Consider the following 25,420-nt stretch of genomic DNA (forward strand, 5'->3'; position numbering starts at 1 on the left):
GCGCGCGGCGCGGCCCCGTGCGGCCCCGCCCCGCCCGTGACGTCACGGCCGCCCCGGGGAGGGGGCTCGGGGGCGGGGGGGGATCGGGATGGGATCGGCTCGGCTCGGGTGGGATCGGCTTCAGCCGGCTCGGCCCGGCCCGGCTGGTTCCGGTTTGCCTCGGCTCGGCTTAACCTAGCTCGGCTCGGCCTGGTTTGGTTCAGCTTAACCTGGTTCAGTTTGGCCTGGTTTGGTTCAGCCAGCTCAGCCTGGCTCAGCCCAGCCTAGTTGGGCTCAGCTCGGCCTGGTTTGGTTCAGCCCAGCTCAGCCTGGCTCAGCCCAGCCTAGTTTGGCTCAGCTTGGCCTGGTTAGGTTCAGCCCAGCTCAGCCTGGCTCAGCCCAGCCTAGTTTGGCTCAGCTTGGCCTGGTTAGGTTCAGCCCAGCTCAGCCTGGCTCAGCCCAGCCTAGTTTGGCTCAGCTTGGCCTGGTTAGGTTCAGCCCAGCTCAGCCTGGCTCAGCCCAGCCTAGTTTGGCTCAGCTTAGCCTGGTTAGGTTCAGCCCAGCTCAGCCTGGCTCAGCCCAGCCTAGTTTGGCTCAGCTTGGCCTGGTTCAGCTCAGCCTGGTTTGGCTTAGCTTAACCTGGCTCAGTCTAGCCCAGTTCAGCTCTGCTCAACCAGGCTCATTTTAACCCAGTTCATCTTGGCTCACAACCAAGTTATGTTTAACCCAGTTCGGCTTGCCCTGCTTCAGCTCAGTTTGGCTCAGCTCATCCCAGTTCAGCTTGGCTCAAGCAAGCTCAGCTTAGCCAGGCATGGCTCAACCTGGTTCAGCTCAGTCTGATTCCATCACTTCTGGCTCAGTTTGACTCAACCAGGCTCAGCTCAGCCCAGTTCGGCCTGGCCTAACCAGGCTCAGCTCAGCCCAGTTCAACTCAGCTTAACCAGGCTTGGCCCAGCCCGGCTCAGCCCAGCCCAGCCAGGTGCCAACAGCCACCGATGCCACTCACCCGACGCTCCGTGGGCACAGAAAGAGCTGTAGCTGTTTATTGGGTAGGGGGCACCCACTGGCACCTGTGGGCACCCATTGGCACCCATGCCAGGGGGCAGTGCCCCTGCTATGCCAGCATCTCCTGCCACCTGACCAACAGCAGGGTGACCAAGCTCTCCAGCTGGGCACCGCAGAGCTGGGTGCCCCTGCGCCGCCCACTCCTGAAGTGCCGCTCCAGCCGGGCACACAGCTGCTGCAGGGCACCCTGTGGGCACATGGCAGGGGGTCAGGGACACGGCAGGACCTCCCCACCCCCACCAGTCGCCAGGGGTGCCCTCCTCAAAGTCTGGCACTCACCCTCTGCTCGGCTGCCGGGCACTCGGTGCCCACCACGGCGCTGGCGAGGAGGAGGAGGCTGCGGCTCAAGTAACAGACCTGCGGGCAGCAGCGGGCACAGGGGCTCGCCCGGAGGGCTGCGGGCACGCTGGAGGGTGCCCACAAAGTGGGGGGCAAAGGGGGCACCCACCTCCAACTCGGCGTCCTGGGCCGGCTCCAGGCGCCGCAGGGCATCCGGCTGCGCCAAGGCCAGGAGCCGGCACAGCAGCTGCAGCTGCGGGCACAAGGCAGGCGTCAGGGCGCCCGCAGCCTGTGCTGGGTACCGGAGCCCTGGCACCGCCCCGCCCGGCTGCACCCACCTCTGCCCCTGCCCCGGGGGGCGGCACGCTGCCCGGGGGCTCTCCCAGCAGCCCGGCCACGGCGTGGAGGCTCAAGAGCTGGCGCAGCTCCCTGGGGAGAGGAAGGGTCCGGCCGGTGCCCACGTGCCCACCCCCCGCTGCGCCCGGCCCCGGCCTGGCCCCGGCGCCCTGCGGCTGCCCGCGGCCGGCCGCTGCCCGCTTTGTGCCTGGGCAACCAGCTGGAAGGAAGGCATTAGGCAGAGCCACAGCCCAGCCCTGGCGCCGTGCCCTGGGGCCGTGCCAGCTCCCACCAGGCTGCCAGCACGCCGCAGGGGCGCGGGTGGCACGGGACGCTTGGCAGCTCCGCCTGGCGCCGAGCCCAGCCACGGGCACAGAGGGCACAGAGGAGGGCAGGGCCTTACCTGCCCCTGCTCGTGAGGTCTGGCAGCAGCTGGACCAAGGCAACCAGGTTGTGGTGGTGCCGCGAGAGCTGGCACAGGGCCTGGCACAGGGCAGGCAGCTGGGGGCAGAGAGGGAGGCAGCAGGAATGGGCAGGGCGGGTCCAAAGTGGGCACAGGGCAAGATGATCCCTCCCCTGCTCTGGGTACCTGCTCCTGCCAGTCCCTGATGCCCTCCAGGAGGCAGTGGAGGAGGTGCTGCAGCTGGGGCAGGGGTTGGCAGCGCAGTGCCCGGGCGAGGCCGAGGAAGGAGAAGAGGGTGAGGAGTGCCAGGCGGGCACCATCGCTGTAGCTGCAGGGCTGGGTGACCACACACAGTGCCAGGAACTGCAGGGGGAAGGTGGCACATCAGCCAAACCCACTGTGGGGCACCCCTCCAGCAGCTGGCACCGGTGGCCACCCGGTCAGCAGGGCAGAGACAAGCAGGGCACAGCGCAGCCGGAGCTGGGCACAGCCTCCCACCTGGCAGACGTCACCCAGCTGTGCCACCAGGGCCAGGCTGCTGTTGGCATCGGCCTGTCTAGGGGAGCAGGATGGGTCCAGGTCCCTGGAAGGAGTAGCAGAGGTTGGCAGGGGGCGTTGGCAGCACCCTCCTGCCCGCCGTGCCAGGGCTCACCTGGTGCTGGCAGGGCACAGCTCGGGGGGCAGCAGGTGCCGGTGGAGCAGGGGGCTCAGGTTGGCACCGAGCTGGGAGACAGCCTGGGTGATCTCCTGCAGCGTGGGGCACCAGGGCTGCTCTGCAGGTGAGAGGAGGGTGAGGGGAGGGACCAGGTTTGGGGGGCACCCCCGGTGCCCACCCCGCACTCACCACCCTCAGTGCCAAGCCAGAGGTCGCAGAGTGCCTGCAGAGCGTTTGGGAGTGGTGGGCAGAGGGTCAGCAGCTGCCAAAAACACACAGGAGGTGACCAGGCTGGCACCAAGGAGCCAGGGGATGCCATCCTATGAGCCGGTGCCAGGGGCATACCTGGAAGAGCCAGCGCAGGACTGGCACCGGGCAGGTGGGCACCGAGTGGTAGAGCAGCCTGAGGCCTCCAGCGTGGACCAGAGCTGCCTGGCACGAGGGTGATGACCTGGGGGGGGCACACAGAGAGGGGGTGAGAGGGGCTCTGCCCCCTTCATGCCACCCCGGGACGTCCTGCCTGGCACTCACCAGAGGAAGAGCCTCTCCAGGGGGCTCTGAGGCTGCAGCCTGCGGGCATCGAGGGTGGGCACCGGCACAGGCTGGGCACAGAAGATTGGCTCCCCGGGGTGCAGGGTGGGCATGGAGCTGCTGTGCGTGGAGAAGTGAGCCAGGAAATCCCTGAGGGGGGCAGAGTGGCATCGTGTGGGCAGCAGGCACCGTGCTGGCACCACCCTGGCCCGGGCACAGCTGGCAGGGGTACCTGTGCTCCTCGGGCATCTGGCTGTCCTCATCCAGGGACTTGCTGGCACTGCTATCATCATCCTCCTCTCCCCATGCCAGGCTGCCCTGCAGTGTGCCTGCCTGGCTCTGCTCCCTGCCACCAGGTGGGTGGTTAGGGTGGGGGGGGAGGGCACCACACGATGCCCAGCAGCACCCCTGTGCCCGCTCCCATGCCCAGGAGGTGCCAGCCTCACCTCTTCTCCCAGAGCAGTGAATCCAGGCTGTTGACAAGAGGCTCCTGCTGGGGGCACACAGCCTGGGCACAACAGGGATGGAGACGCTTCAGCGGGCACCACAGCACCCAGCGGGCACCAGGCTGTCCCCAGGGTGCCCCCTTGATGCCCAGGCAGCCACCTGTGGGCACCACCTACCTGCTGGTGGCCTTCAGGGCTCAGGGGCTCATCCCCTGCCAGCAGCAGGTCCCTCAGAGGGATCAGCTCTTCCTCCTCCTCCTCCTCCTCCTCGCTGGCTGGGGGGGACACAGACCCCCTGGCAGTGCCCACCTGGTGCCCCCTGTGGCTCCTGCCTGCCTGCTGTGGCACTGTCCCGGCTGTGCTGCTCCGCTCACGGTCGGTGCCACCCCTCGAGGACCCTGCAGCCACCACTGGGATGTGCCTGGCACCGCCCAGCGCTGCCTGGCGTGGGCGAGGGCGCCGGCTGGGCACATCCTGCCCCTTGGCACGGGGCCGAGCGGTGCCAGCAGGCTGCTGCCTTCTGCTCCTCCACTTGCGGCTGCCGAGGCAGACCCTGGGGCGCCGGGGGGCTGTGGGGGCAGCACAGGAGCCACCTCAGAGCGCTTTGGGGCAGGGGAAAGGGCACGGGGACGAGGTGGGGGTGCCCAGGACCCCGCCCGGGACCCAGGGAGGGCTGCGGGGGGTGCCCAGGGGGCACCTTATGGTCTGGTGAGAACTGTGGGGACAACTCTGGGCGACCAAGAGCCCCTCTGGCTCAGGTGGGGATGAGCAGGGCATGGCTTGGCACACAGGGAGGGCTGCGGGGACCCCGCAGGGAGCAGCTGGCAGTGCCCTGGGGCACGGGGAGGGCCTTGGGGACAAGGCGGGGGATGTCCCCGGGCCCCCTTGGGGCACCGTGGGTCCAACGGGAAGGTCACAGCTCCCCTCAGCCCCATCCGCAGGGCAGAGCAGAGCTCACCTTGCACCCAGGCGGCGCCCCGCGGGCGGCGGGAGGCCCGGGGGGGGCTGGCAGGGGGCGAGGGCCCGGGGGGCTGCAGCAGACTGGGGGGCGGCGGGGCGATGGCGCAGCCCACCCGCAGGCGCTTCGCGGCGCGGAGCCGCCGGTAGCGCTGGAGGCTGTCCTGGAATTTGTAGCTGAAGAGCCCCGAGCGGGGGACGCAGGCTGAGGAGAGGGGCATCTGGAACCAGCGGAGCCTCGCCCGGTACGGGGCCATGGCGGGATCGGGCCCCGCAGCGCACACCCTAAACCGGCGGCCACGGGCCCGGCATGGGGAGGGGCGGGGCTGTGAGAAGTGGGCGGGGCCGAGGCAGGGCACAACCAATGGGAAGCGGCGCCCCGCCGCTTTCAAAGCTTCAACCGCTAACGGCCCAACTGGCCAATTGCAGTGCGCGGGGGAGGAGCAACGGCGCGATTGAGCCAATCACAACCGGCGACCGCTCGGGGGGCGGGGAGCAGCCGAGAGGGGCGCTGCTAGCCAATCAAAATGCCTCTTGGCGGGGGCGATGCGTGCTGGGAGCGAGAGTCTGAGAAGGGAAGTCGCGGTGCATGCTGGGAGGGGTTACCCCCGGCCCTGAGGGCGTCTGCCAGAAGTGCTTCCGGGTTGCATGCGCACGGCGGGACAGAGTCTCTTCCGGTTTTGCCGGAAGTTGCGTTCCGCGGCCTGATCCGGTGCTCGGTAGCGGCGGCGGCAACGCGGCCTCTAGCCCGGCGGAGCCATGGCGGACGTGACCGCTCGGAGCCTGCAGTATGAGTACAAGGCGGTGAGTTCTTGCCCCTACCGGCCTCCCTCTGGTCACTATCCCTTCCCCGCTCCTTCTCCGTTCCCTATCCCTTCCCTTCCCCGCTCTTTCTCCGGTCTCTATCCCTTCCCTTTCCCGATTCTCCTGCGGTCCACATCCCTTCCCTGGTTCCCCTGCAGTTACGATCCCTTTCCTTCTCCGGTCCCTATCCGTTCACTTCTCTGGCTCCTCTCTGGTCCCTTCCCCAGTCTCTCTCTGGTCTCCATCCATCCCCTTCCCCTTTTCCTTCCAGGTACCTTCCCCTTCCCAGCTCCCTTTCCACTGCTCATCTCTCCCCTTCCCTGGTCCCTCTCTGATCCACATCCCATCCCTTTCCTTCCCCGGGCTGGGGCTCACACCCTTGGAGGTCCTGACCAGACCCACAGGAGGAGGTCATCTCCTCCTCAGCTCCTCACCCACCCTGCTCAGCTTTGGTCTCCTCTCCTGCCAGAACTCCAACCTGGTGCTGCAAGCCGACCGCTCGCTGATCGACCGCACGCGGCGCGACGAGCCCACGGGAGAGGTCCTCTCCTTGGTGGGCAAGCTGGAGGGGACCCGCATGGGGGACAAGGCCCAGAGGACCAAACCCCAGATGCAGGAGGAGAGAAGAGCCAAGTGAGTGTGGATCCAGAGCTGAGGGCCTGCAGAGCCCTGCCTGAGATCATGGGAAGCCCTCCAGGGATTTAATTTTCAGTGGAAGGGGTTGGGCTGGAAGGGAGCTCAAAGCTCAGCCAGCTCCAGCCCCCTGCCATGGGCAGGGACACCCCCCACCAGCCCAGGCTGCTCAAGGCCTCATCCAGCCTGGCCTTGAACACCTCCAGGGAGAGGGCATGAGCAGGCTCCCTGGGCAACCTGTGCCAGTGTCTCACCACCCCCATGGGGAAGAATTTCCTCCTAATATCCAATCTCAATCCAGCTTCATGCACTGCGAAGCCATCATCCTTTGTCCTGTCATTCCAGGCCTTTGTCCAAAGTCCCTCTCCAGCTTTCCTGGAGCCTTCTCCAGGCTGCACAACCCCAACTCTCTCAGCCTGGCCACACAGCAGAGCCTTTCCAGCCCTGCCAGCATTGCTGTGGCCTCCTCTGGCCCTCTCCACCAGGTCCCTGTCTGTGCTGAGGGCTCCAGAGCTCCCCCAGCACTGCAGGGGGGGGGGTCTCAACAGGGCACAGCAGAGAGGCAGAATCCCCTCCCTGCCCCTGCTGCCCACACTGCTGGGGATCAGCCCAGGCCAGGCTGGGGCTGGGCTGGCAGCGCTTGGTGCCAGCTCCTGTCCAGCTTTGTACCCCCAGCACCCCCAAGGCCTTCTCCTCAGGGCTGCTCTCCAGCCTGGATTTGTGCCTGGCATTGCCCTGACCCAGCTGCAGGACTTTGCACTTGGCTTTGGTGAACCTCCTGAGGCTGGCACTGCCCCAGCTCTCCATCCTGCTCAGGTCCCTCAGGATGGATCCCATCCCTCCAGCATCTCATCCCTCAGCTTGGTGCCATCCCCAGCACACAGCTTGGTGCCATCCCCACACTGGTGGTGGTGCCTCCAGCCCACTGCCCACATCACCCCCAAAAAGCTGTTCAGCAGCACTGGTCCCAGTCCCAGCCATGAGGGGCACCACTCCTCACTGCTCTCCACTTGGACACTGAGGCATTTGCCCCAGGTTTTCCTTCCTCTCTTTGCTTTGGAGGTACAATCTGGGGGAGACCTCAGCAGGTTTTGGGGGGGTGTTTTGTAGTGAAAACCAGTTTGGAGCTGCAGCCTGAAAGCCACCAGCCTGGAAGGTGCAGAGGTGTTCTCCTCCCCCACCTTGAGCTGCTGGTTCTGTACCAGGGTGCTCCAAGTGAAGTGCGAAATGGAAACAGCTCCACTTTTGGCTTGGGTTTTCCACCTTAGAAGAGCCTGGCCAAGCCCCTGGGCCTCAGCCAGGTGCTCTGCTCTCTCCCTGCAGGAGGAGGAAGCGTGATGAGGACAGGCATGACATCAACAAGATGAAGGGTTACACCCTGCTCTCAGAGGGCATCGATGAGATGGTTGGCATCATCTACAAACCCAAGACCAAGGAGACCAGGGAGACCTATGAGGTGCTGCTCAGCTTCATCCAGGCAGCTCTTGGCGACCAGGTAAGGGTGGGGACAGCCTCATGGGGTTCAACAGGACCAAGGGCAAGGTCCTGCAGCTGGGGCAGGGATATCCCAAGCACTGATACAGGCTGGGCAGGGACTGGCTGGAGAGCAGCACTGAAGGAAAGGACCTGGGGGTGCTGGGGCAGGAGAGGCTCAACAGGAGCCAGCAGGGAGCACTTGCAGCCCAGAGAGCCAAGCAGAGCCTGGGCTGCAGCAAGAGAAGTGTGGCCAGCAGGGCCAGGAAGGGGATTCTGCCCCTCTGCTCCACTCTGCTGAGACCACAGCTGGAGCTCTGGGGCCAGTTCTGGAGCCTCTGTGCCAGGAAGGCTCTGGAGGGGCTGGAAGGTGTCCAGAGAAGGGCCAGGAGGAGGAGCAGAGGGCTGGAGCTGCTCTGCTGTGAGGACAGACTGAGGGAGTTGGGGCTGTGTAGGCTGGAGAGGAGAAGGCTCCCAGGAGACCTTCTGGTGGCCTTCCAGTGTCTGCAGGGGGCTGCAGGAAAGCTGGGGAGGGACTTTTGAGGGTGTCAGGGAGGGATAGGGCTGGGGGGATGGAGCAAAAGTAGAAGTGGGGAGATTGAGATTGGCTGTGAGGAAGCAGTTGTACCCCATGAGGGTGGTGAGAGCCTGGCACAGGTTGCCCAGGGAGGTGGTGGCAGCCTCCTGCCTGGAGGTGTTTGCAGCCAGGCTGGAGGTGGCTGTGAGCAACCTGCTGTGGTGTGAGGTGTCCCTGCCCAGGGCAGGGGGCTTGGAGCTGGCTGAGCCCTGAGGTCCCTTCCAGCCCTGACAATTCCTGTGCCCCCCCAGCCCAGGGACATCCTGTGTGGGGCTGCTGACGAGGTGCTGGCCGTGCTGAAGAACGAGAAGCTGCGCGACAAGGAGCGGCGCAAGGAGGTGGAGCTGCTGCTGGGGCAGACCGACGACACGCGCTACCACGTGCTGGTCAACCTGGGCAAGAAGATCACCGACTACGGCGGAGACAAGGAGATCCAGAACATGGGTACGGGCCGGGGCCTCCCAGGGGCTGCTGCTGGGCACCCGGCCGCCCCCCGCTGCCCACCCAGCAGCCCCCCGCTGCCCTCCCGGCCGCCCCCCGCTGCCCTCCCGGCCGCCCCCCGCTGCCCTCCCGGCCGCCCCCCGCTGCCCTCCCGGCCGCCTCCCGCTGCCCTCCCGGCTGCCCTCCCGGCCGCCCCCCGCTGCCCTCCCGGCCGCCATCCCGGCCGCCCCCCGCTGCCCTCCCGGCCGCCCCCCGCTGCCCACCCAGCAGCCTCCCGCCGCCCTCCCGGCCGCCCCCCGCCGCCCTCCCGGCCGCCCCCCGCCGCCCTCCCGGCCGCCTCCCGCCGCCCTCCCGGCCGCCCCCCGCCGCCCTCCCGGCCGCCTCCCGCCGCCCTCCCGGCCGCCCCCCCGCCGCCCTCCCGGCCCCCCCCCGCCGCCCGCCCGGCCGCCCCCCGCCGCCCTCCCGGCCGCCCCCCGCCGCCCTCCCCGCCGCCCCCCGCCGCCCACCCGGCCGCCCCCCGCTGCCCTCCCGGCCGCCCCCCGCTGCCCTCCCGGCCGCCCCCCGCTGCCCTCCCGGCCGCCCCCCGCTGCCCATCCAGCAGCCTCCCGCTGCCCTCCCGGCCGCCCCCCGCTGCCCTCCCGGCCGCCCCCCGCTGCCCTCCCGGCCGCCCCCCGCTGCCCATCCAGCAGCCCCCCGCTGCCCTCCCGGCCGCCCCCCGCTGCCCTCCCGGCCGCCCCCCGCTGCTCTCCCGGCCGCCCCCCGCTGCTCTCCCGGCCGCCCCCCGCTGCCCTCCCGGCCGCCCCCCGCTGCCCTCCCTGCTGCCCCCCGCTGCCCAGCCAGCAGCCTCCCACTGCCCTCCCGGCCCTCAGCAGCCTCTCGCTGCCCTCCCCGCAGCCTCCTGCTGCCCACCCAGCCCGGGCCTGGGGGAAGGGTTTTTGGCTCACTTGTAGCTGAGGTTGGGAAAGGTTGGAGGGAGACTGGGGAGGTTCTGAACCACATTCTCCTCATCTTCTGGGTGCAGAGAGCTGTGGGTGGCCAGGGGGGGCTGGGGAGGCTCCCTCCTGGGGCTGGGGAGGCTCCCTCCTGGGGCTGGGGCCCTGGTGCTCAGATTTTGTGGTGATTGATGACCTCTGCTCTGCCTTGCAGATGACAACATCGATGAGACCTATGGGGTGAATGTGCAGTTTGAGTCTGATGAGGAGGTAGGAGAGGCTGGAAGGGCTCAGCAGAGCCTTTGCCCTGTCCCCTTGGCTCCTGTCCCCTCCCTGAGGTCCTCCACAGGGGCCCTGTGGGTCCTGTTCCACGCCATGGGCCCAGGCTGGGAGGAGGGCCTGGGTTATTTTAGCTTCTGCCTGCTGCCTGGGAGAGGATTTGGGGCTAATCCTGCTAATGCCAGGCTGATCCTCAGGCAGGGTGATGGGAAGCAGATGGTGGCATTTGGATCTCCTGGGGAAGGCTCTGACAGCTTGGCAGGAAGGGAGGACTTCAGCCTTGCTGGTTTCCTAGAAACACTCCCAGGGGCTGTGGTTTGGAGGAGGCTGAGAGGAAGGAGCCACAGGGGAGCCACAGCAGAACCTCTCTGTAGAGAGCAGGAGGCATGGAAGGGGTTGAGGTGGAAGGGACCTTCAAGATTCACCCAGTTCCAACCCCCTGCCATGGGCAGGAACTCCTCCCACCAGCTCAGGTTGCTTCAGACCAAATCCAACCTGGCCTTGACCACCTCCAGGTTTGAAGCCTCCACAGCTCCTCTGGGCAGCCTCCTCCAGAGCCTCACCACCCTCCTGGGGAAGAACTTCCTCCTAATGTCCAATCTCAGTCCAGCTGCTTCCACTCTGAAGCCATCACCCACCCCTTGTCCTGTCACTCCAGGCCTTTCTTTCAAGTCCCTCTCCAGCTCTCCTGGAGCCCCCTAAGTATCCTGGAAGGCCATCAGAAGGTCTCCCTGGAGCCTCCTTCTCTCCAGGCTGCACAACCCCAACTCTCTCAGCCTGGCCACACAGCAGAGCCCTTCCAGCCCTGCCAGCATTGCTGTGGCCTCCTCTGGCCCTCTCCACCAGGTCCCTGTCTGTGCTGTGCTGAGGGCTCCAGAGCTGTCCCAGCACTGCAGGGGAGGTCTAAGCAGAGCACAGCAGAGGGGCAGAATCCCCTCCCTGCCCCTGCTGCCCACACTGCTGGGGATCAGCCCAGGCCAGGCTGGGGCTGGGGCTGGGCAGGCAGCACTCGGTGCTTTGTACCCCCAGCACCCCCAAGACCTTCTCCTCAGGGCTGCTCTCCAGCCTGGATTTGTGCCTGGCATTGCCCTGACCCAGCTGCAGGACTTTGCACTTGGCTTTGGTGAACCTCCTGAGGCTGGCACTGCCCCAGCTCTCCATCCTGCCCAGGTCCCTCAGGATGGATCCCATCCCTCCCCAGCCCTCAGCTTGGTGCCATCCCCACACTGGTGGTGGTGCCACCCCCAGCCCTCAGCTTGGTGCCACCCCCTCACTGCTGGTGCTGCCTCCAGCCCCCTGCCCACATCCCCCCCAAAGAGCTGCTGCCTCCTGTCCGGCTTTGCACCCCCAGGTCCTCCTCCTCAGGGCTGCTCTGCAGGCCCTTCAGGAAGGAGCTGAGAGCTCCCTTTGCCCGGAGGGGAAGCTCTCTGCTGCTGGCCCAGCCCCTCTGGCCAGCCCCTCTCTGTGCTCTGCAGGAGGGGGATGAGGACATCTACGGCGAGGTGCGGGATGAGGCCTCCGACGACGACATGGAAGGGGACGAAGCCGTCGTGCGCTGCACCCTCTCGGCCAACGTGAGTGCCTGGGGGCTGTGGGCAGCACGCTTGGGGGCTCACAGAGGAGCACTGGGGATCCTGCTGGTCCTGTTTGTGGCTGGGGAGGAGCCTTGAAGCTCAGAGAGCCACCGTGGTTGGGAAAGATCTGCCAAGGTCATCGTCGCCTGCGGCCGAACCCAGCCCCGAGCAAAGGGCTCCGGCGCCGCTCGCCTCTCGCTGCTCCTCTGCCAGAGAGAGGCTTCTGCTCCACCCCAGGAGGGCCAAGTGCCTCTGGCAGGGCAGTAACCTTTTGATCTGGGGGGGGGGATTCCTTCAGCTGGTGGCTTCAGGTGAGCTGATGAGTTCCAAGAAGAAGGATCTGCACCCCCGAGACATCGACGCCTTCTGGCTGCAGCGGCAGCTCAGCCGCTTCTACGACGACGCCATCGTGTCCCAGAAGAAGGCAGATGAGGTGCTGGAGATCCTCAAGGTCAGTGGCCACCAGCAGAGGGTAGGCCAAGTCTTCATGCTCCTCAGGACAGCACAGCTGGGGTCTTGGTGATCTTGAAGAGAGCTTGAAGAGATATTGAAGGTCAGTGGCCACCAGGATAGGGTAGGCCAAGTCTTCATTCTCCTCAGGACAGCACAGCTGGGGTCTTGGTGATCTTGAGGGGATGTTGAAGGTCAGTGGCCACCAGGATAGGGTAGGCCAAGTCTTCATTCTCCTCAGGAGAGCACAGCTGGGGTCTTGTTGGTGATTTTGAAGAGAGCTTGAAGGTCAGTGGCCACCAGAATAGGTTAGGCCAAGTCTTCCTTCTCAGAAGAGCACAGCTGGGGTTTTGTTGGTGATCTTGAAGGGATCTTGAAGAGATCTTGAAGGTCAGTGGCCAGCAGACCAGGTTAGGTGAAGCCTGAACTGACAGAAATCTCTTGAAGAGAGGCCAGTTGGGGTCTTGTTGGTGATCCTGGAGATCACCTTCCTTCTCCTTCCTTCTCCTCCTCCCCTCTCCCTGCAGACGGCGAGCGACGACCGGGAGTGTGAGAACCAGCTGGTGCTGCTCCTGGGCTTCAACACCTTCGACTTCATCAAAGTCCTGCGCCAGCACCGCATGATGAGTGAGTGAGGGCCACCTGGAGCCCACTCTGCCCTTCCCCTGCTCCTCTCAGGTGGCTCCAGCACAGCCTGAGGCTTCTTAGCTGCCAGCGCTGCTGCTTCATCAGCCCTGGGCTGGAGAGGGTCCAGAGGAGGCCCCAGGGATGAGCAGAGGGCTGCAGAGCCTCTGCTGTGAGGACAGGCTGGGAGAGTTGGGGCTGTTTAGCCTGGAGGAGAGAGAAGGCTCCAGGGAGACCTTAGAGAGCCTTCCAGTAGCTGGAGGAGCTCCAAGAGAGCTGGGGAGGGACTGTTCAGCAGGGGCTGTGGGGATGGGACCAGGGGCAGTGGTTTGAAACTGGAGCAGGGGAGGTTGAGTTTGACATCAGGAAGAAGTGCTGCACCATGAGGGTGGTGAGACACTGGGACAGGCTGCCCAGGGGGGGTGGTTGAGGATCCCTGAAGACATCCAAGGTCAAAGTTGCTGTGTCCCTGGACAGCCTGCTCTGGCTGGGGGTGTCCCTGCTGCCTGCAGGGGGTTGGACAAGATGCCCTGGGAAGGTCCCTTCCAACCCAGTGCATTCTGTGACACTTCATCTCTGCTCCCTGGGTTTGGTTCAACCCTGCACCTTCTCCCTTCTTTCCCTCCCCCTCCCTTCCCAACCCTTCCCCCTTTCCTCCCCTCCCTCCTCCTCCCCTCCCCACCCTGCCCTTTCTCTCCTCAGTCCTCTACTGCACCTTGCTGGCCAGTGCTCAGAGTGAAGCTGAGAAGGAGAGGATCATGGGGAAGATGGAAGCAGACCCTGAGCTCTCCAAGTTCCTGTACCAGCTGCATGAGACAGAGAAGGAGGATCTCATCAGGGTGAGGCTGCAGGGAACCTCCTGTGGCCCCAGAGCAGGGCTGGTGGCCACCCTGCCCACCCTCTGGGGTCCCTTGGGGCTGTGTTTTGGTTGCTTCTCCTGAGGGAGGAGCTTGGTGGCTCAGCTGGGGTCTTGAAAGGGGGAAATGCTGCTTGGGGGGCAGCTGAGGCTCAGTTCAGTGGGGGATGGATCCAGCAGGTCTCACTCTGGAGTCACTTCAGGTCCTGCCTTGCCAAGAAGATATTGAGGTCTGCAGCTTGCACATGTTTGTGCTGGTGGAAACTGGTTTGTGACCACCTCAGGGACCTCTGGGCCTCACTGATGTGAGGCTCTCCACAATACTGTACTCTGAGCACCTCCAGGTCACCTGGGGTTGGACTGTGTGCTACCCTGGGCACCTCTGAGCACCTCCAGGTCACCTGGGGTTGGACTGTGTGCCACCCTGGGCACCTCCAGGTCACCTGGGGTTGGACTGTGTGCCACCCTGGGCACCTCTGAGCACCTCCAGGTCACCTGGGGTTGGACTGTGTGCCACCCTGGGCACCTCTGAGCACCTCCAGGTCACCTGGGGTTGGACTGTGTGCCACCCTGGGCACCTCTGAGCACCTCCAGGTCACCTGGGGCCGGGACATGGCACTCAGCAGGTTCGCTGAGGTGCAGGATGAGCTCTGGTGGACCTTTGGGTGTTGTGGGAGGTAGTTTGGGGGCCACTAACCCCAAATTCCAGCTGCTTTGGTAGAACTCCCCCTGGGAGTGTTGATGTGAGGGAGCTCTGTGGCTTCTCTGAGCTTCAGCTCCCGTCCTCTGCCCCCGCAGGAGGAGCGTTCCCGGCGGGAGCGCGTCCGGCAGTCCCGCATGGACACCGACCTGGAGACCATGGACCTGGACCAAGGAGGAGAGGTAAAGCTCTTGGAGGTCCTCTCTTCCTAACCCTTCTGCTGCCTTCATAAGTGCCAGAACAAAACTGGAGTGGTCTGGGCAGGAGGATGGCAAGGAGGAGAGCAATGAAGCTGGGGAAGGGTCTGGAGGAGAGGGCTGGGGAGGAGCAGCTGAGGGAGCTGGGGAGAGGGAGGCTGAGGGGAGACCTCCTGGCTCTCTCCAGCTCCCTGAAAGGAGGCTGGAGCCAGGTGGGGGTTGGGCTTCTCTTCCAAGGAACAGGGGACAGGACAAAAGGAAATGACCTCAACTTGCCCCAGGGCAGGCTCAGCTTGGCCATGGGGAACAATTGCTTCCCTGTGAGGCTTGTCCAGGCCTGGCCCAGGCTGTCCAGGGCAGTGGTGGAGTCCCCATCCCTGTGGGGGTTTCTGAGCTGTGGAGATGTGGTGCTGAGGGCTGTGGTTTGGTGGTGCCCTGGCAGTGCTGGGTGAAGGCTTGGCCTTGATGACCTTCAAGTTCTCTTCCAGCCCAGCCCAGCCCATTCTGTGCCCCTCTGCCAGCAGCCCCCCAGGGCGTTGCAGGCAGGCGCTTCCCAGGTGCACGTGGTTGCTTTTCCTTTGCTCCTAGGATGCAACAGCACCAGGAGGCTCTTCTAATGCTTTGCCCTTGCTGTCTGCAGGCTCTGGCTCCACGGCAGGTGCTGGACTTGGAGGATCTGGTGTTTGCCCAGGGCAGTCACTTCATGGCCAACAAGCGGTGCCAGCTCCCCGACGGCTCCTTCCGCCGGCAGCGCAAGGGCTACGAGGAGGTCCACGTCCCCGCCCTGAAGCCAAAGCCCTTTGGCTCTGAGGAGGTAGGAGACCCTCTTTGTCCTCCTTGTTTAGCACTGGGGGTGCTGAGGGTGTTGGGTGGGGAAGTTTAGGCTGGAGGTGAAGGGAAAGTTCTTCCCAGGAAGAGGAATTCCAGGCCACTGGGAGGTGCTGCCCAGGGAGGTGGTGGAGTCCCCAGCCCTGGAGGGGTTTAAAGGTGGTTTGGATGTGGTGCTTGGGGCTATGGTTTGGGGGTGACCCTTGGAGAGTCAAAAAAGGCTTGGATGTGGCCCTTGGAGCCATGGTTTAGCTGTCAGGAGGTGTCAGGGGATAGGTAACAGGTTGGACTTGATGATCCCTGAGGTCTTTTCCAGCCTGGGTGATTCTGTGATATCTTCTACCTGGGCATCTGCATGGCCTTCACCTTGCACCCCCACAGCATGGCAGGCTCCCAGGATGTTAGGGGTTGGAAGGGACCTCCAGACATCACTGAGTCCAACCCCAGGCTGGGTGGAGAATGGCTGCAGAGCAGCCCTGAGGAGAAGGCTTTGGGGGTGCTAGGGGTGCAAAGCTGGACAAGAGCTGGCACCAAGTGCTGCCAGCCCAGCCTGGCCTGGCCTGGGCTGATCCCCAGCAGTGTGGGCAGCAGGGGCAGGGAGGGGATTCTGCCTCTCTGCTGTGCTCTACTGAGCACCCCCTGTGGTGCTGGGACAGCTCTGGAGCCCTCAGCACAGACAGGGACCTGGTGGAACAGGGCCAGAGGAGGCCACAGCAATGCTGGCAGGGCTGGAAGGGCTCTGCTGGGAGGCCAGGCTGAGAGAGCTGGGGTTGTGCAGCCTGGAGAAGAGAAGGATCCAGGGAGTCCTGGTGGCCTTGCAGTGCTGGAAGAGGAGATCAGAGAGCTGGGGACAGATTTTGAGGAAGGTCTGGAGTGACAGGCCAAGGGGAGATGGTTTGGACTCAAAGAGGGAGATTGAGAGTGCAGAGAAGGCAGAAATGTTTGACCCTGAGGGCCCAGGCTGCCAGAGAGGTGAGAGCTGCCCCCTGGCTGGCACCAGTGCAGCTCAGGTTGTTTGGGGCTGTGCCCATCCCGCTGTGGTTGGGGATGTCCCTGCTGGCTGCAGGGGGGTTGGGCTGGAGGGGCTTTGAAGGTCCCTTCAACCCAAACCATTGAGTGGCTCTCTGAAGCAGAGTTCCTGAGCTCCATCTGTTCCTCCTTCAGCAACTGGTCCCTGTGGAGAAGCTGCCCAAGTATGCCCAGGCTGGCTTCGAGGGCTTCAAAACCCTGAACCGCATCCAGAGCAAGCTCTACCGCGCGGCCCTGGAGTCCGACGAGAACCTCCTGCTCTGTGCCCCCACGGTGAGCACCAGCAGGCCTGGCCCCAGGGAGTGCAGCCAGGGCCTGCCCCTGGGGCACAGCAACCCCAGGAAGGCTCCAGGATGGAAAGTGCCTGGTGGGCAAAAGGCCCTGGGGGTGCTGGGTGGCAGCAGCTGGAGAGGAGCCAGCAGTGCCCAGGTGGCCGAGAAGGCCTGGAGTGGGCAGCAGGAGCAGGGCAGGGATGGTGCCCCTGGGCTGGCCACAGCTTGAGGGCTGTGCTCAGGGTTGGGCTCCTGACTGCCAGAAGGACATTGAGGGCTGGAGCAGGGCCAGAGAAGGGCAAGGAAGGTGGGGAAGGGTCTGGAGAAGAGGGCTGGGGAGGAGCAGCTGAGGGAGCAGAGGTGGATGAGGCTGAGGGGAGACCTTCTGGCTCTCTGCAGCTCCCTGAGGAGGCTGGAGCCAGGTGGGGGTTGGGCTCTTGTGCCAAGGAACAAGGGGATAAGATGAGAGGAAATGGCCTCAGGCTGCCCCAGGGGAGGTTTGGGTTGGACATTGGGAGACATTTCTCTCCTGCAGGAGTGGTGAGGGACTGGCACAGGCTGCCCAGGGAGGTGGTGGAGTCCCCAGCCCTGGAGCTGTTCCAGAACCCTGTGGCCACAGCACCTGGGGCCAGGGTTTGGTGGCCAGGCTGGGGTTGGGTCGCTGGATGGAGCTGATCTTCTCTGAGGCCTTTTCCAACCCCCACTGTTCTGTGCTTCTCAACTCAATGTGGGTGCCAGCTGTGCCCTGGAGGAGACACAGAGCTGATGGGTTGGGCTGGGGGCTGTTTGCCTGGCAGGGGGCTGGGAAGACGAACGTGGCCCTGATGTGCATGCTGCGGGAGATCGGGAAGCACATCAACATGGATGGCACCATCAACGTGGATGACTTCAAGATCATCTACATTGCACCCATGAGGTCCTTGGTGCAGGAGATGGTGGGCAGCTTTGGGAAGGTAAGGAGAGCTTTGGGAGCCCCTCAGCTGGAGCTCTGGGGCAGCAGAGCTTGGTGGTGGTGGTGGCTTCCTGGGCTGGTGTGCTTCCGGGGGGATGAAGTTCTGCCGGAGGGGGGAGCATCCCCCTGGAGAAGTTGTGCTGCTCGTGGGCTTGGGTGGGTGGAGGGTGAGCTGGCTCAAGGACTGCCTGGTGGCCAGGCCCAGAAAGTTGGTGGCAGGTCACCAGAGGTGTCCGCCAAGGTAAGTGCTGGGGGCAGTTCTCTTTGATGTCTTCATCACTGATCTGAGGATCGAGGCTCCCTCAGCCACTCTGCAGCTGGCACCGAGCTGGGTGGCAGAGCTGAGCTGCTGGAGGGGTGGAGGCTCTGCAGAGGGAGCTGTGCCAGGCTGGGTGGATGTGCCAAGGCCAATGGGATGAGGTTCAGCAGGGCCAAGGGCTGGGTCCTGCCCTTGGGGCACAACAACCCCAGGAAGGCTCCAGGCTGGAAACTGCCTGGTGGGGAAAAGGCCCTGGGGGTGCTGGGTGGCAGCAGCTGGAGAGGAGCCAGGGGGTGCCCAGGTGGCCAAGAAGGGCACCAGCAGCCTGGCCTGGAGTGGGCAGCAGGAGTAGGGCAGGGAGTGTGCCCCTGGGCTGGGCACTGGGGAGGCCACAGCTTGAGGGCTGGGCTCAGGGTTGGGCTCCTGACTGCCAGAAGGACTTTGAGGGCTGGAGCAGGGCCAGAGAAGGGCAAGGAAGGTGGGGAAGGGTCTGGAGAAGAGGGCTGGGGAGGAGCAGCTGAGGGAGCTGGGGAGAAGGAGGCTGAGGGGAGACCTTCTGGCCCTCTCTGCAGCTCCCTGAGAGGCAGGTGGGGGTTGGGCTCTTGTGCCAAGGCAGAAGGGACAGGACAAGAGGGAATGGCCTCAGGTTGCCCCAGGGGAGGTTTAGGTTGGTTTCAAAGCCCCAGAGCTGTGGTGCTGAGTGCCATAGCTTGACCCCAGCCTCGGCAGGGTCAGAGAAGGCTTGGCCTGGATGACCTCCAAGGTCTTTCCCAAACCCCATCTGTGGCTGCAGGCCGAGCCGGGGCTGGGCTCTGAGCCTGTGCCCGGCAGAGCCTGGCCGCGGCTGGGGGCTGGGTGGGGGCAGGGCTGCCACCCCCTTAGCACCCTGAGCGCCTCTGGGCTTCCTCCCAGCGCCTGGCCACCTATGGCATCAACGTGGCTGAGCTGACAGGGGACCACCAGCTGTGCAAGGAGGAGATCAGTGCCACCCAGATCATCGTCTGCACCCCGGAGAAGTGGGACATCATCACCCGCAAGGGCGGCGAGCGGACCTACACCCAGCTGGTGCGGCTGGTCATCCTGGTGAGCACCTCGGGGCCCTGCTGCCCTGCTGCCAGCTGCCCCTGCTGCTTCCCCTCCCCTGAGCAGCAAGAGCTGAGAGCCCTCAGCCTGCTGAGCCTGGAGAGGAGGGTGGCCGGCGGCAGGGCAAGGGAGGCTCTGCTCCCGCTCTGCTCTGCCTTAGTGAGGCTGCAGCTGGGGGGCTGGCTCTGGGCTCCCAGCTCAGCCCCTGGAGAGGTGGCCTGGGGAAAAGGAGGAGGAGTGTGGGCAGCAGGGCAAGGGAGGTTCTCCTGCCCCTCTGCTCTGCCCAAATCTGCAGCCCTGGGTCCAGCTCTGGGCTCCCCAGCTGCAGAGGGACAGGGAAGTGCTGGAGAGAGTCCAGGGCAGGCTGGGAAGCTGCTGAGGGGCCTGGAGCAGCTCTGGCAGCAGCAAAGGCTGAGAGCCCTGGGGCTGAGAGCCTGCAGAAGAGCAGCCCCAGAGGGGAGCTGAGCAATGCTCAGCAAGAGCTGAAGGGAGTCTGGGGGGCAAGAGGCTGGGGCCAGACTCTGCTGAGTGGTGCCCAGGGCCAGGGCAAGGGGCAAGGGGCACAAACTGGCACCCAGGAGGTTCCACCTGAAGAGGAGGAGAAAGTTGTTTGTTGTGAGGGTGCTGGAGGCCTGGAGCAGGCTGCCCAGAGAGGTTGTGGAGTCTCCTGGTGTGGAGAGCTTCCAACCCCCCATGGGCACTGTGCTGCTGGGCAAGCTGCTGGGGGTGCCCCTGCTGGAGCAGGGGGGGTTGGACTGGGTGAGCTCCAGAGCTCCCTTTCCACCCCCATTGTGCTGGGTTCAGCATGATGAGGTTTGAGCTGTGGGCTGAGTGAGCACAGAAACTGCACAGGATCACAGCTCCCAGGAGCTCAGGGGCTGGAAGGGACCTCCAAAGAGCTCCCAGCCCAAGCCCCCTGCCAGAGCAGGAGCAGAGAACCCAGCCCAGGGCACACAGGAACACATCCAGACAGGGCTGCAAAGGCTCCACAGAAGGAGACTCCACAACCTCTCTGGGCAGCCTGCTCCAGGCCTCTGGCAGCTTCCCAGGGCAGAAGTTCCTCCTCCTGCTGAGCTGCAACCTCCTGTGCTGCACTTTCCATCCCTTGCCCCTTGGCCTGTCCCAGGGTGCAGCTGAGCAGAGCCTGTCCCCTCCCTCCTGCCCCCCAGCCCTCAGCTCTTGAGAGCCATTGAGCAGCTCCCTCTCAGCCTTCTCCTCTCCACACTCAGCACCCCCAGGGCTCTCAGCCTCTCCTCCCCAGGCAGTGCTGCAGTCCCTTCAGCAGCCTTGCAGCCCTCCCTTGGCCTCTCTCCAGCAGCTCCCTGTCCCTCCTCAGCTGGGGAGCCCAGAGCTGGATGCAATGTTCCAGGTGTGGCCTCAGCAGGGCAGAGCAGAGGGGGAGGAGAAGCTCCCTGGCCCTGCTGGCCACACTCCTCTGAATGCCCCCAGGACCCCCTTGGCCTTCTTGGCCCCCAGGGCACATCGCTGCTGGCCACACTCCTCTCGATGCACTGCAGTGGGTCAGGGAGGTGGTTTGCAATGGCTCAGGGCACTGCAGTGGGTCAGGGAGGTGGTTTGCAGTGGGGCTGACTCTGCCTCCTCTCCCCAGGATGAGATCCACCTGCTCCACGATGACAGAGGCCCTGTGCTGGAGTCCCTGGTGGCCAGAGCCATCCGCAACATCGAGATGACGCAGGAGGACGTCAGGCTCGTGGGCCTCAGTGCCACCCTGCCCAACTATGAGGATGTGGCCACCTTCCTCAGAGTGGACCCAGCCAAGGGCTTGTTCTACTTTGATAACAGGTACCCTGGAAAGGCAGGAGAGCTCTCAGGGGCTTTGGAGCTGGTCAGAGCTGAGGGCTTTCTGTCTCCTCTCGCAGTGTTTGGCTGTCAGGGGGGCAGAGGGGCAGCAGCCCTTCAGCTTCCTCTCAAGATAGAATCACAAAGGCTCTCTGCTTGGGGAAGGCCTTCAAGGTCATCCACCCCAACCATTCCCTGAGTCTGCCAAGGCTGGATCTGAACCATGGCCCTCAGCACCACAGCTCCAGGGCTTTGAAACACCTCCAGGGATGGGGATTCCAACACCTCCCTGCACAGCCTGGGCCAGGCTTTGACAACCCTCCCAGTGAAGCTTCTTCTGTCCAACCTAAACCTCCCCTGGGGCAACCTGAGGCCATTTCCTCTCATCCTATCCCCTTGTTCCTTGGCACAAGAGCCCAACCCCCACCTGGCTCCAGCCTCCTTTCAGGGAGCTGTGGAAGGTCTCCCCTCAGCCTTCTTCCCCCCAGCTCCCTCAGCTGCTCCTCCCCAGCCCTCTTCTCCAGACCCTTCCCCACCTTTCCTGTCCTGCTCCAGCCCTCAAAGTCCTTCTGGCAGTCAGGAGCCCAACCCTGACCCCAGCTCTCAAGCTGTGGCCTCCCCAGTGCCCAGCCCAGGGGCACACTCCCTGCCCTGCTGCCCACACCATTGCTGCTTCAGGCCAGGCTGCTGGTGCCCTTCTTGGTCACCTGGGCACTGCTGACTCCTCTCCAGCTGCTGGCACCCAGCACCCCCAGGGCCCTTCACCACCAGGCACTTTCCAGCCCCTCTGCCCCAGCCTGGATCTCTGCTGCCTTTCTGTAGTGGCAGATGCATGGTGAGGAGCAGAGCAGCTCAGGACAAGCTGGAGGCAGGTTCTGGGCTTCCTCTTTCAGCCTCACAGGAAGATGCTTTAGAGAAGCCAGCTGGGACATGGTTCAGTGGTGGTGTTGGCTTCCTGGTTGGACTCAGTCTTGGAGGCCTTCTCCCACCCAAGCAATTCCCTGGCTCTAAACTCAGAGGCTGCTTGAAGGAAGCCACAAGCAGGGCTGTGGCAGCTCCTCAAGCACCACTTTTGCTCCCTGCATTGCAGGAGACAGCAAAGGAGGTTCCTGCCCTCTGCTGCTTGCTCCAGGCAGGGCAGGGCTGGAGCCATCAAACCTCTGAGCAAGCCACAGTGGCTTGAGCTGAGGAGCACCCAAAAGCTGGTTGCCTTTTGAGGAGGCCTTGGTGTTGATCTTCCTTCCTTCCTGACTCATTCCTGGCCTTGTTTCTTCTCCCTGAAGCTTCAGACCAGTGCCTCTGGAGCAGACCTATGTGGGCATCACAGAGAAGAAGGCCATCAAACGCTTCCAGATCATGAATGAGATTGTTTATGAGAAGATCATGGAGCATGCTGGCAAGAACCAGGTCTGGCACCTTAGCTTCTGCTTCCTGCTGCTGGGGAGGCTGGAGGAGGAGATGGTGGGGAGCAGGTGGTGCTGGGAGGCCCTGGGAGGTGGTGAGGAGGAGGAGGAGGTGGTGAGGAGGAGGAGGTGGTGGTGAGGAGGAGGAGGAGGTGGTGGTGAGGAGGAGGAGGTGGTGGTGAGGAGGAGGAGGTGGTGGTGAGGAGGAGGTGGTGGTGAGGAGGAGGAGGTGGTGGTGAGGAGGAGGAGGTGGTGGTGAGGAGGAGGAGGTGGTGGTGAGGAGGAGGAGGTGGTGGTGAGGAGGAGGAGGTGGTGGTGAGGAGGAGGAGGTGGTGGTGAGGAGGAGGAGGTGGTGGTGAGGAGGAGGAGGTGGTGGTGAGGAGGAGGAGGAGGAGGTGGTGGTGAGGAGGAGGAGGAGGAGGTGGTGGTGAGGAGGAGGAGGAGGAGGTGGTGGTGAGGAGGAGGAGGAGGAGGTGGTGGTGAGGAGGAGGAGGAGGAGGAGGTGGTGGTGAGGAGGAGGAGGAGGAGGTGGTGGTGAGGAGGAGGAGGAGGAGGTGGTGGTGAGGAGGAGGAGGAGGAGGTGGTGGTGAGGAGGAGGAGGAGGAGGTGGTGGTGAGGAGGAGGAGGAGGAGGTGGTGAGAAGGAGGAGGAGGAGGTGGTGGTGAGAAGGAGGAGGAGGAGGTGGTGGTGAGAAGGAGGAGGAGGAGGTGGTGGTGAGAAGGAGGAGGAGGAGGTGGTGGTGAGAAGGAGGAGGAGGTGGTGGTGGTGAGAAGGAGGAGGAGGAGGTGGTGGTGAGAAGGAGGAGGTGGTGGGGAGGAGGAGGAGGAGGTGGTGGTGAGGAGGAGGGGGAGGTGGTGGTGAGGAGGAGGAGGAGGTGGTGGTGAGGAGGAGGAGGTGGTGGTGAGGAGGAGGAGGTGGTGGTGAGGAGGAGGAGGTGGTGAGGAGGAGGAGGAGGAGGTGGTGGTGAGGAGGAGGAGGAGGAGGTGGTGGTGAGGAGGAGGAGGAGGAGGTGGTGGTGAGGAAGAGGAGGAGGAGGTGGTGAGGAGGAGGAGGAGGAGGAGGTGGTGAGGAGGAGGAGGAGGAGGAGGTGGTGGTGAGGAGGAGGAGGTGGTGGTGAGGAGGAGGAGGTGGTGGTGAGGAGGAGGAGGAGGAGGAGGTGGTGGTGAGGAGGAGGAGGAGGAGGAGGTGGTGGTGAGGAGGAGGAGGAGGTGGTGGGAGGCCCTGGGAGGTGGTGGTGCAGTGCAGCAGAGGGTCGGGGTGGGGGTTGGGGGGGTGGTTGATGGCTGCAGAGGGAGGGAGCAGCTGGCTTTGTCTGCAGGCCATCCCTCTCCAGAGTGGCCAGGTCAGTTTGAGGAAGCCTTTGTGATGCTGCCCTCTCAGATCAGGAGCTCTGGGGGTGCTTCAGGGCACATCTGGGCTCGCTGCAGATCTCCTCCCACCCTGAGCAGCAGGGGCAGGGTGGGGGAAGCAGCTGTGGCAGCTGCAGCCCTGCTGATTGCTCTCCCTGCTTGCCCACCAGGTGCTGGTGTTTGTGCACTCCAGGAAGGAGACTGGGAAGACTGCCAGGGCCATCAGGGACATGTGTCTGGAGAAAGACACCTTGGGCCTCTTCCTCAGAGAGGGCTCAGCCTCCACTGAGGTCCTGAGGACAGAAGCAGAGCAGTGCAAGGTAACTACCTGCCCAGGCAGGGCTCTTCTGGCACAGCTGTTGCCACTCTGATAGGACACTTGGGGTTGGAAATCCTCTCTGAGCTCATCCAGTCCAACATCAGCCCAACCCCACCCTGGCCACCAAACCACTGCCCCAGGTGCCATGGCCACAGGGTTCTGCAGCACCTCCAGGGCTGGGGACTCCACCACCTCCCTGGGCAGCCTGGGACAATCCCTGGCCACTCCTGCAGGAGAGAAATTTCTCCTAATGTCCAACCTGACCCTGCCCTGGGGCAACCTGAGGCCATGAGCCCAACCCCCACCTGGCTCCAGCCTCCTCTCAGGGAGCTGCAGAGAGCCAGGAGGTCTCCCCTCAGCCTCCTTCTCCCCAGCTCCCTCAGCCTCCTTCTCCCCAGCCCTCTTCTCCAGACCCTTCCCCACCTTCCTTGCCCTTCTCTGGCCCTGCTCCAGCCCTCAAAGTCCTTCTGGCAGTCAGGAGCCCAACCCTGAGCCCAGCCCTCAAGCTGTGGCCTCCCCAGTGCCCAGCCTGGGGGCACCATCCCTGCCCTGCTCCAGCTGCCCACTCCAGGCCAGGCTGCTGGTGCCCTTCTTGGCCACCTGGGCATTGCTGGCTCCTCTCCAGCTGCTGCCACCCAGCACCCCCAGGGCCTTTTCCCCACCAGGCACTTTCCAGCCTGGAGCCTGCCTTGGGGTTGCTGTGCCCCAAGGGCAGTTCCTGGCTCCAGGCTGTTCTGATCCTTCACTACTCTTCCAGTCAAGGAAGTTCCCAGCACCCTAACATTCTTGGCTTGTAGGATCAGCACAACCTTCAGTAGCTTCTTTTCTCCTTGGGGGGCGGTTCCTCAGCCTGGGGAGGAAGCCTGCAGCTGGTTGTGTTCCTCCTGCAGAACCTGGAGCTGAAGGATCTCCTTCCCTACGGCTTCGCCATCCACCACGCCGGCATGACTCGAGTGGACAGGACCCTGGTGGAGGATCTCTTTGCTGACAAACACATTCAGGTGAGCATCTGCATCAGTGCCACTGAGGAGGGGACAGACAGACAGACAGACAGGGTCTGCTCAGCCAGTTTGCTGATGGCCCCAAACTGGGAGGCTCAGCTGAGACCCCTGAAGGCTGTGAGGCTGTTCGGAGAGACTTGGCCTCTGTGCCCGCTGCTGGGCACCCCTGGGGGCTCCCTGAGGACAACAAATGACCCCACAGCCCCCACAGAAGGGCACAACACAGATGGGCAGAGGGCAAGGTCAAGAGAAGCCTCTGGGGTTGAAGGAGAGGGCGGTGGCTGTGGGCACCTCTGCCCTTTGCTGTGCCCATGAGGGGTGTTGGCCACCTCATGATGCCAAGCTGAGCAGGGAGGCAGGGTCTGGCTGCCTGCAGAGCCTGGCAGAGGCTTTGCAGGCTTGGGCACGGCCCCTGTGCCCGCTGCTGGGCACCCCTGGGGGCTCCCTGAGGACAATAAATGACCTCACAGCCCCCCAGGAGAGCTGGAGGGGCACCAGGGTGGGCAGCATCTCCTCAGCCCCCCAAGCAGCTCTGCCCACCCTGGCACCCAGGTGAGCAGGAGGTGCTTACCAGTGGCAGGGCAGGGCCCAAGAGCCATCACCCCGTAGTAGGAGAAGGCTCCAGCTTCAAACTTCATGCACTCCTTGCCAGCCTCCACCTCCACCTTGCCCTGAGGGGGCAAAAAACAGAGAGTTGGACCTTGTTCAACAGCTGCATCAATGACACTGAGGAGGGGACAGACAGACAGACAGACAGGGTGTGCTCAGCAAGTGTGCTGATGGTCCTGGGAGGCTTGGCTGAGACCCCTGAAGGCTGTGAGGCCACTCAGAGAGGCTTGGAGAGGCTGAGAGCTGGGCAGAGAGCAACCTGCTGAGGCTCAGCCAGGAGGAGAGCAGAGTCCTGCAGCTGGGCAGGCAGAAGAAGCTGCAGCAG

At 64.3% G+C, this 25,420-nt stretch overlaps 2 protein-coding genes across 2 annotated transcripts in view; one reads left to right on the forward strand and one right to left on the reverse strand.

Annotated features, from left to right (window-relative positions):
• Positions 1-1,093: 1,093 nt before the first annotated feature.
• Positions 1,094-4,908, reverse strand: FAM178B (family with sequence similarity 178 member B). Its single transcript, XM_054174905.1, has 13 exons — positions 4,653-4,908; positions 4,004-4,263; positions 3,695-3,756; positions 3,249-3,398; positions 3,063-3,168; positions 2,907-2,979; positions 2,715-2,835; positions 2,561-2,645; positions 2,249-2,425; positions 2,063-2,160; positions 1,648-1,752; positions 1,324-1,576; positions 1,094-1,231 (listed from the first exon to the last, which is right to left on the reverse strand). Exons 1-13 carry the CDS (start codon positions 4,906-4,908, stop codon positions 1,094-1,096), a joined length of 1,884 nt encoding a protein of 627 aa, XP_054030880.1.
• Positions 4,909-5,324: 416 nt separating this feature from the next.
• The window catches only part of SNRNP200 (small nuclear ribonucleoprotein U5 subunit 200), a 45,515-nt gene continuing 25,419 nt past the window's right edge, over positions 5,325-25,420 (forward strand). The window contains exons 1-18 of the mRNA XM_054174887.1: positions 5,325-5,455; positions 5,925-6,088; positions 7,412-7,583; positions 8,390-8,582; positions 9,726-9,781; positions 11,266-11,364; positions 11,663-11,815; positions 12,342-12,441; positions 13,141-13,277; positions 14,093-14,176; positions 14,832-15,005; positions 16,184-16,321; positions 17,118-17,273; positions 18,444-18,614; positions 20,224-20,417; positions 21,698-21,821; positions 23,337-23,486; positions 24,376-24,486. Of these exons, the coding sequence (XP_054030862.1) occupies positions 5,411-5,455; positions 5,925-6,088; positions 7,412-7,583; positions 8,390-8,582; positions 9,726-9,781; positions 11,266-11,364; positions 11,663-11,815; positions 12,342-12,441; positions 13,141-13,277; positions 14,093-14,176; positions 14,832-15,005; positions 16,184-16,321; positions 17,118-17,273; positions 18,444-18,614; positions 20,224-20,417; positions 21,698-21,821; positions 23,337-23,486; positions 24,376-24,486 (2,421 nt within the window). The 5' untranslated portion in view covers positions 5,325-5,410. The remainder of the gene's footprint in view (positions 5,456-5,924; positions 6,089-7,411; positions 7,584-8,389; positions 8,583-9,725; positions 9,782-11,265; positions 11,365-11,662; positions 11,816-12,341; positions 12,442-13,140; positions 13,278-14,092; positions 14,177-14,831; positions 15,006-16,183; positions 16,322-17,117; positions 17,274-18,443; positions 18,615-20,223; positions 20,418-21,697; positions 21,822-23,336; positions 23,487-24,375; positions 24,487-25,420) is intronic.

This window comes from Dryobates pubescens, chromosome 31, assembly GCF_014839835.1.
Source record: "Dryobates pubescens isolate bDryPub1 chromosome 31, bDryPub1.pri, whole genome shotgun sequence".
NCBI lineage: Eukaryota > Metazoa > Chordata > Aves > Piciformes > Picidae > Dryobates > Dryobates pubescens.

What these genes read in the sequence shown, in the direction of transcription:
- FAM178B (XM_054174905.1), bottom strand. Translation starts at nt 4,908, where the DNA reads ATGGCCCCGTACCGGGCGAGGCTCCGCTGGTTCCAGATGCCCCTCTCC. An exon ending in CTGGAGAGGCTCTTCCTCTG is followed by an intron (nt 3,169 to 3,248) that starts GTGAGTGCCAGG and finishes TGCCCCCCCCAG; the next exon opens with GTCATCACCCTCGTGCCAGG. An exon ending in GACCTCACGAGCAGGGGCAG is followed by an intron (nt 1,753 to 2,062) that starts GTAAGGCCCTGC and finishes TCCTCTCCCCAG; the next exon opens with GGAGCTGCGCCAGCTCTTGA.